The sequence below is a fragment of the Corythoichthys intestinalis genome, chromosome 22, assembly GCF_030265065.1.
Source record: "Corythoichthys intestinalis isolate RoL2023-P3 chromosome 22, ASM3026506v1, whole genome shotgun sequence".
Classification (NCBI taxonomy): domain Eukaryota; kingdom Metazoa; phylum Chordata; class Actinopteri; order Syngnathiformes; family Syngnathidae; genus Corythoichthys; species Corythoichthys intestinalis.
The window spans coordinates 13106976-13116448 of NC_080416.1; the positions used below are offsets into that span (position 1 = coordinate 13106976).

General features: G+C 37.5%; 1 protein-coding gene across 1 annotated transcript; it reads right to left on the bottom strand.

Moving 5' to 3' along the window:
* Positions 1-773: 773 nt before the first annotated feature.
* Positions 774-1982, bottom strand: LOC130910157 (relaxin-3 receptor 1-like). The gene has a single exon (XM_057827169.1). The coding sequence runs from the start codon at positions 1980-1982 to the stop codon at positions 774-776; it is 1209 nt and encodes a 402-aa protein (XP_057683152.1).
* Positions 1983-9473: the final 7491 nt, after the last annotated feature.

Sequence of the window (9473 nt, forward strand, 5' to 3'; positions counted from 1 at the left end):
CATGACCGGACCCGATCGATTGGCATCTCTAGTGTGTATGTTGTTAAAAGTGTAGATAAATACAAAATTAACACTGAATACATTTAAACTTTTTTTGTTCATTTATTAATTGCGGTACCAACAACTCAAAACACCCAAAAACAGGATTTCTTAAAAGCCCCAAAAAATAAGACATGAGGCCAGTTGCTTGCTGTAAAATATACATATATACTGTACATTGTATTTCATGATATAGTTTAGCTTTGGAAACCCTGATTTAAACCCTGATAAAATACTAATGACACTTAGCAGTATAGGATTATGTAGAGGTAAGTTCTTCTGTGCAAGCCTACAAAAATCCAATTTTATGTTGTATGTGCTGTAACAGATCTCAGTGGATTGTTTCGCTGGTACATGTATGTACATTTTATACTGTTACATAAGTGACAGCTGTCAGGACTTAAATTACAGTGGAAATCCTCCTTTCAGGTAATGATGTGGACTGTTAGCTTGATTCTTGTCTCTTGTGTTTTGAAGGTGGATTGAGTTGAAGCCAGTATTATCGTTTGTAACTTACAACTCCACAGCTACAAGGCAGAAGTGCCTATTTTGATTGGATTCCAAATATAGTTGAACACTCTGGTGAAAGTCATCCAAAATAGCAGTCAACCTTGGCTGTTCCGCTTTATAAACTGTAATTCTGTTCTGATAGGGTCGAGACAACCATTGGGAATGACGGAATATCTGTTTTAAAGATGATGCAGCAAATTTTAAGGTTTCTGTAAGCTGTAATTCTACAAAGTGGAGACCATCGTTGGTAGTGTCGATAAGGGTGCATATCGCCTTGAGTCCGATTGACTGGTTTGGCTCGGCATGTTGCTCAATGGTATGGCCAACTGCCCTGCTTGCTCAGAGCCTTGGTTGGAGTTGGTGGCGTACGGCATCTTGGACATGATGGACAAGCTTAACTTGAAGAAGATGTTGTGGAGAGCCGCCCGGTACTCCTTACGCACCAGGCAGTAGATGACAGGGTTGAAGCAGCTACTAGTGAAGGCCAAGCAGTTAGCTAGCGGGAAGAAGTAGGTCTGCGCCCCGTAGAAAGAGGGACTGATGTCAACTATGTCCAGATGGATCATGACGCTCCACAGTGTGAGAATGTTGTACGGGAACCAGCAGGCGCAGAAGGACAGAACCACCACCGCAACTGATTTAGAGATGTTGGCCTTCCGACGGGAGTTGCCGCCCTTCAGTTTGTGGCGACAGAGGAAACGCAGCAGGAGCAGGTAGGACAGAATAATAATGGCGTAGGGGAGCAGGAAACCCAGAATCACACGCAAAAGTTGGTTTATCCCCAACCAGGCGGTTCCGGCCGGGAACCTCAGCAGGCACGCCGTATCGTTGCCGCTTCCCACGTGGCGTATGTCGGCAAAAACGGCTCGGGGAGCTGCAGCCACCAGGGCCGCCGCCCATATGATGGCCGTGACCGCCGGGGAGGCGCATGGCCGTCCGCAGGGTGATTCCCTGGGTTTGAGCGCGGTGGCCACAAAGCAGTAGCGCGCTAAGCTCATGGCGGTCAAGAAGAAGCAGCTAGCGAACACGTTGAGGCCTGTGAGCAGTGACACGGCTTTGCATGTGGTCACGCCGAAGGGCCAGCTGTAGTCCAGCACAATGTCCATCGTCCAGAAGGGCAACGCCAAGGAAAACAAGAGGTGTGCCAGAGCCAGATTGAAGACGAAAAAGTTGATGGTGCCTGTAGTGATGGTGCGCGTAGAGTAGAGCAGGAACAACACCAGCAGGTTGCCCACCACTCCGGCCGTGGCCACCGCAAAGTAGACCACCGAGATAAGGATCCGCAGCCACGGCGACCCGTCCCCTGCCAGTTCCAGCCTCCCCGCGCTCATGTTATTTATCAGCAAGTGCGAGTAGTTGCACGACATGTCCGCGCTGCAGAGGTTCAGGAAGTTTCGGAAAAGCTCCATTCTTTCGTGGTCGCTAGTGGACATGTTCCGGATCACGGTTACCGGGGGGCCGCCTGCGAGATGACAGTCCTCAGTCGCTGCGTGGAAGGAAAGAGGAAATCATTATTGCGTAATAGGCACTGCGCTTTTATGAGCATTTAAATGGATTAGGCTTGTCAGATAAACAAATTACACCCAAGTGTCAGCCGCAGAGTTTGCTAATCCAATTTCATCTCAGCGAGACAATTTCTCTCATGATAAGACTTAATTGACAACTACAAGACAAGACTTGAAATGGTCACATCATGATCATATTTAATGGTGCTTAACCTACGAACCCTGCGGTGTATATTGAAAATCCGAGAGTAATTAACATGCCCTGAAAGGAATATTGGTTCTGGCCTATAAATGCTACAAGGTAGTGGCAAAACACTACTTTTTTCCTCATTTATTTCCTCAATGCACTCTTGTCAATTATATTAGTCAATTACATATTTCAGTGAGGACTGTCTGATGACAGTCTACTATGGATTTACATAAAAAAATTAAAAAAATTTTTTTTTTTTTTACTGATGCTCAGTCTCCAGTAGATGGCAGTGATTCAACATGTTAGCTATAAGATTTTTGGATAAAAGTAAAGCAAGTATATCACCTTTCACTGTCAATTGTCACAAAGCCATATTGCACTGCCGAAACTTTTTTTTTCTCCCTAATTTGAGGTGCAACAATTGATCGATTAATCAATTTGCAAATTAATCGACAACTATTTTGATAACCGATTAATCATTTAGGACCTTCTTCACCTTAAACTTGTCTGAATTCCTAAAATTATTACAAATATATAACGTCTCTATTGCAAATATTATCGGATTTCTTCATTATATTTTTATTTTATTTAAGTCAAAGTAGGACATGAACAAAAATCTGCTTTTACTATGGAGAACAACATTTCACATTTTTGCCAATTTTCTGACATCTTACTCTCTAAACTAGCTTCTTAATAAGACTGCAACAACTAAACGATTAAATCGATTAATAAACTAGTTGCCAACGAATTTGGTAATTGATACAGTTGTAGACTACAGTTAAGTCAGGAAGCTTGAATAAAATATTATTTTTGAAGGAAATAGTCATCCCTTTTGTCTTCATTACTACCTACATCATGCCGAAAACAACTTTAAGGTAAATTGTTTTTGTTGCAATTTTATTGCTGTGCAACTTTTATACGTATATATTCAGGTAAGTCAATTACATGCAATGACACCTTTTGACCCTAAACCCTAACCCTGGCCCACCCTTAAAATCCGCTTATGCCTAAAATATTCTACAAAACGACTAATAGTAGACATCCAATCCATTTACCATCCAATTACCTTTTTTCAAAAAGTGACATTTATGCAATTAATCGTTTAATTAATTGCCCAATTAATCGATAATGAAAATAGTCGTAATTTGTATCCCTATTCCTACTTAAAAAATATGGTCTTTCATTTGTTCAGATTAAAGTGCTCGCTGCTATAAAAGTCTTTAGCACCATCTTGTGGCAAATTAAATGATTAAAAACATAGAGGACCACTCACACTCTGTCAGACCTAAAGTACAAAAGAGAAGGAACAAGAAAGTATTTATTATTATTACTGAATGTGTCTAAGTTCTATTTCCAATTCCATGTTTGTAAGTCTTCTTCTTCTTCTTCCTTTTTTTTTTTAAGTTAAAAAAACGTGTGGTCATCATAATACACAACCAAAACAATGAACACACTGTTAAATGGAAACATTTTTCCCGTTGTCAACTATAAAACTAAGCATTAAAGACGTAATTTACCTTCAAATGCGTCATATGTTTCATTTTAAAAGAACAACTTACCAAATGCTCTAAGTTGTTTTTTTTTCCCCTTTTCCCTAAGAAGTGTTCCCCTGCAGTGCCCAGCATGGAAAACGTGGAACTTATCTAGGAGGCGGTGGACGACAACAATATGATTATCATTGCATTGACGCTCCACCCCATCCTCTTCCTCACTGGAAATAACCTGGTATGACACTACCACTGCTCTCGCTTTAATAGAACTGAAATTTTAGGTACAGGTGCAATTGCATTATATTTGATTAAGACTCAGTGAAAGGTTACATCCATCTGGAGTTCCAAACTGTAGTTTGGGGCCCCAAAATGTATCAATGATTAATATTTTAACCCCATTTTAATTCAGAATAAATTTATTCAGTGTATATAAATTTAGAAATTAAGGACCAAAAACTGAAGGGAAATCTGAGTCTGTTATTTTCTATTTATTCACCAGCAGAGTTAGACAGGGCGGCCGCAGTGATTCATTACCAATGGCTGATAGTGGAAACAACATCAGCAGTGAATGACCAAATAAGATTACGCGGCAATGGGCGGAAGAAGACAACGGTGCGGTGGAGGCTGGACTGATGAACGGCACCTTGTCAAAACAGACAAAACAAAGTCATTTACTTCAAAGTACACCCTGCAAAGTGCCATCAGCTACACTCTTACAGCTCTGATACTACCTCCCAAAAGATGGAAAATCGGGTATGCTTCATACCTCAATACACACACACATTTTCTGCAACGGTGCCATTAAAAAAAAAAGGGGCGGAAATATTACAGTTTTAATGCACTCCTCAACTGACATTAGTTTGTTCACAACTCAACTGTTACCACATAAAGCCAAAAAATTCAGCGTTGTAAACCAACCCGCTTTTCCGCATGTTTGTCATGACTAGGCATGAGATTTGAAGGTAATGATAACCTTAAGCAAAAATACCATGGTATCACCGTATTGCAATTATAGCTCTAAAATGTGTTATTTTGAGATGTATGGGTTAACCCCCCCCAAAATATGTTATTTTGAGATGTATGGGTTAACCCCCACCCCCCCTCATTGAACAGGATTTTAAAAAACAAATTTTTCACAACTTATTTGCAAGTTGGAACATCATCATGAATATAATATTAAAATAAATAAATGAATAAAATAACAAAAAATAAATAACTGAAATATTTTAAATAAAATTAAAATGCATACAACTTATTGACTAAACCCACAGCCACAGCTCAAGTTACAACAAAAATATTTTTTTACACAAAAAATTAAAAGCACTTCTAAATAAAGTTTTTAAAAAAATTATATTTAATATTTATGTGTGTGTATATATATATATATATATATATATATATATATATATATATATATATATAATATGGCGGAAAACACAGACAAGGCTGAAAAAGCAGTTTCTGCTCTCGCACCCCTCTATAAAATACATTTTAAGCCGAAAGAACGGTTGTGTCTGATAGAACAATGTGTTTATATGCTGCAATAGCAGATTCATAGCGCATTAAGTCCCCAAACTATTTTTAGTTTGTCCAGTTTACCCTGAAAACCCCCGTTTACGGACGTCGCACAACTGCTTTTGTTCCAACCCAGCCATAAAAAGGAGGTAATTACATTTCATGATCAAAATGTCTGTCATTTTTAGCTTAGAATCATTAATTCATATCTAATATTTTGTTTTAAAAAAAAAGAAGAAAAAAAAGACGACTTAAAAAAATTATTTACCCGCATATTTTAAAGTTTTAAACAAATTACATCACAATGAAAAAATTGGCATCTGTAAAATAGTCACGGATATCTACCCCATAACTATCACTTAATTGTATTTTTTTCGTTATTGTTGCATTTCCCCCAATATTTTAGATGATAATAATCGATCCAAACAAAAAAATTTGAAAAAAAAACGTTTAAAAGGGTAAATATATGAAAATGAAAATCTCGATTACTCCTTGACTACTGCGATTTCTGCATCGCGACCCTTGTTATATTACCACGTTTCACCCATAAAATCCCGAAAAAATCCAGCTGTGGCCATTCACATCTGTGTCTTGACACTTGATGATACATGCTATATGGAGTTTTTGGATCGAAACAAGGTGGTAAGTACGCGATAATATCTCGTTAAAATCATGGCGTCTTTAATCCTGCTCTCGTGTGCTCTTAAAAACATTAAAAAAACAAAAAAAACAAAAAAAAAACAACGTCTTGGCATGCTTACTAGCCACGTTAACAGCCTCGTTAACAAGCTTACGTTATAGTATTGTTTTACCATCGCTAGACACACGAAACACGGTGGATTGAACTCTCTTAGCCGGTGGGAAACGTTCATGACAGCGTTTACTTACCTTAAATTTTGTGTAAAGTGACGGATGATGGTCACGTAAATGTTTTCGGTAGTCGTTATACTCCCATTTTTTGGGGTGTTTTAAAAAGCTCAGGTGTAGTTTCGAAAGCAACAGCAATGTCACCGACAGAGCAAAACCTGGAGGGGGACGGGCAAGTTCTGCCGCTCTAAGCCATTTCACGCTGCATTTTTGGGACATGAAAAATAACTAATACCGTATATATGGTATGATGGAAATTTTTAGTGGTTTTGAAACTGACGTTTTCATACCACTGTAGACCTTGAAACCGGTAACTGGCAACATGTCTACTCATGACTCAGTTGTCATTTTTTATTTTTTAGATTTGTCTGAGATGAATAAAGATCAATAATAATACTACTATAATAACATAATTCAACAGCAGAGCAACACTGCCACCTAGAGGCTAAATGATTTGTATTACTTTATTATTGTGAATTAGTTAACTTTTTCTTTTAAATATTGTAATTTCATAATTGTGAAAAGACTCTTCATTGATATATTGTATAAGCACAGTCATTTGGAACATTAAACGATCTATTATTGTGTGTGCCAAGTTATTTTTTAAAGCAATAACATATTTTGCTTAGTTTTAAGCTGACATTTAATAATGTGATTAAAAGTTATTTTTTAAAAAGTGCTCTATAAATAAAGCTGAATTGTTTGGAGTAATAATGATTTTCATAAAAACTACAGTTCTATAAAATTTTTTAAAAATCATTATTGTTCAGATGCAATTATGAGACTTAGTTATTAACTCATTCACTCCCAGCCGTTTTCACCGGAGCTCCCGGCCTTTTTACTGGATTTTGACTGATTTTGCAAGGCCCACAGAAAATTCTGTTCTTTTGCTATATAAACATGGAATCCACCAAAAGAAAGATTAGGCTCTCTTTTTTCAGCAGAAAAAAAAGTTAGGTCATATCTTTTACCATTCTTTAGAAAACAGCATTAGAAAATAGCTTAGTTTGAGCAATTTTCCTATTTCTAATGAAAAAACGTGGAAATTGAGCTTTTTGTGAAAGCATACATTTCAAACATACCTTTGACTTATACACAGCTATTTTTTGCCTTAGTTGCATCCCAAACATCTGAATAATGTTTTCCTTTTACAAAATAAGATAAACAACAAGACAAATAGAGCTTTTGATCGCAAAGTAACAATTTATTTACACATAACTAACTGAAAGATGACGCTGTTCTGGCTGCGACAGCCGGTTAATCTTTTCCCTCATTGCCGTCTGTCTCATAAAGTTGAATTTTTTTGAGGCTCTGCGGGCTCTGCTCACGAGCAGCACGGACTCAAAGGCATCGTCCGCTGCACTAGTGGTCCCGGTCGTTCTGCTCGGTCGTCCAGCACCTGCCATCCCGGTGGTGTCCTGCCTTGTTCTGCTCGGTCGTCCGCCGCCTGGCATCCATTCGGTCGTCTTCTGCTGGCGCCTGGCCGTGTGGCTTGGCCGTTCGTTGCCGTTGAATCAGGTTGGGGGTCTTACCAAATAAGACACTGCCCTCCAGTGGCCAGTTTTATTGCTTTAAAATGGATTTTCAGCTTTATGCTTTGGAGCTAAATTGAATCACGAACCAGAGATCTCTTTTTTGAAAAAAACAAAAAACAACAACAAAAAAAACCATAAAAGGGCTGTCAAAATTAACGCGTTAACGGGCGCTAATTGATTTTTAAAATTAATCACCTTAAAATATTTGATGCAATTAACGCATGTGCCCAGCTCAAACAGATTAAAATGACAGTACAGTGTCATGTGCACTTGTTACTTGTGTTTTTTGGAGTTTTGTTGCCCTCTGCTGGCACTTGGGTGCGACTGATTTTCTGAACTTCAGCACCATGAGAATTGTGTAATTATTGACATCAACAATGGCGAGCTACTAGTTTATTTTTTGATTGAAAATGTTACAAATTTTATTAAAACGAAAACATTAAGAGGGGTTTTAATATAAAATTTCTATAACTTGTACTAATATTTGTCTTTTAAGAACTACAAGTCTTTCTATCCTTGGATCGCTTTAACAGAATGTTAATGTTAATGCCATCTTGTTGATTTATTGTTATAATAAACAAATACAGCACTTATGTACAGTATGTTGAATGTATATATCTGTCTTGTGTCTTATCTTTCCATTCCAACAATAATTTACTGAAAAATATGGCATATTTTATAGAGGGTTTGAATCGCGATTAATTACGATTAATTAATTTTTAAGCTGTGATTAACTCGATTAAAAATTTTAATCGTTTGACAGCCCTAGTATAAATACGTCTTTGGGACACTGAAACAATTAAAAATAGAACATATTTATGGCGGAAAACACTCAGGTGACTTAAAGTTCCGCTCTGAGACCCCCGATTTGGCCAAATTTCAAAATTGTCCGATATGCATGTGTGATACATCATTGGAAAGCTTAAAATCTCAATTTTCTGGGGGAATAAAAATTTTGAACGGGAGGGCATTTAAAAAAAAAAAAAAATTTTTTTAAACAGCAAAACCCTAACTGGAGGTGAGAGCACGCGAGAGCAGAATTAAAGACGTCACGATTTTAGCGAGATATTATCTCCTACCTTGTTTCGATCCAAAAACTCCATGTAGCATGTATCATTGAGTGTCAAGACACAGCTGTGAATGGCCACAGGCAGATTTTTGGGGGATTTTATGGGTGAAACATGGTGATATGACAACGGTCGCAATGCAGAAATCGCAGACAACAAGGAGTGGTTGAGATGTTTTTTTTTTCTTTTAAATGTTATTTTTCAATATTTCTTTGTTTGGACCGATTATTTATCATCTAACATATCGGGGAAAATGTGACAGTAACAAAAAAAAAAAAAAAAAATACAATTAAGCGATAGTTATGAGGTAGATATCCGTGACTTTTTTTACAGACGCCAAATTTTTCATTGTGACGTAATTTGTTTAAAAGTATGCGAGTGGCTAATTTTTTAAAGTCGTTTTCTTTTTTTAAACTAAATATTAGACATCAATTAATGATTCTAAGCTAAAAATGACAGACATTTTGAATAATAAATATAATTACTTACCTTTTTATGGCTAGGTTGAAACAAAAGCGGTTGCGCGACGTCTGTAAACAGGTGTTTTCAGGGTAAAACAGACAAATTAAAAATAGTTTGGGGGCTTAATGCGCCATGAATCTGCTATGGCAGCATATAGACATATTGTTCTATCAAACACAACAGTTGTTTTGGCTTAAAATACTGCAGTTTATTTTAATGAGGAGTGCAAGAGCAGAAACTGCTTTTTCAGTCTTGTCTGTGTTTTGCGCCCAGGCCATATGGGGGCCCTAAGC

Coding starts and splice junctions, on each gene's coding strand:
- LOC130910157 (XM_057827169.1), bottom strand. CDS start 1,982: ATGTCCACTAGCGACCACGAAAGAATGGAGCTTTTCCGAAACTTCCTG.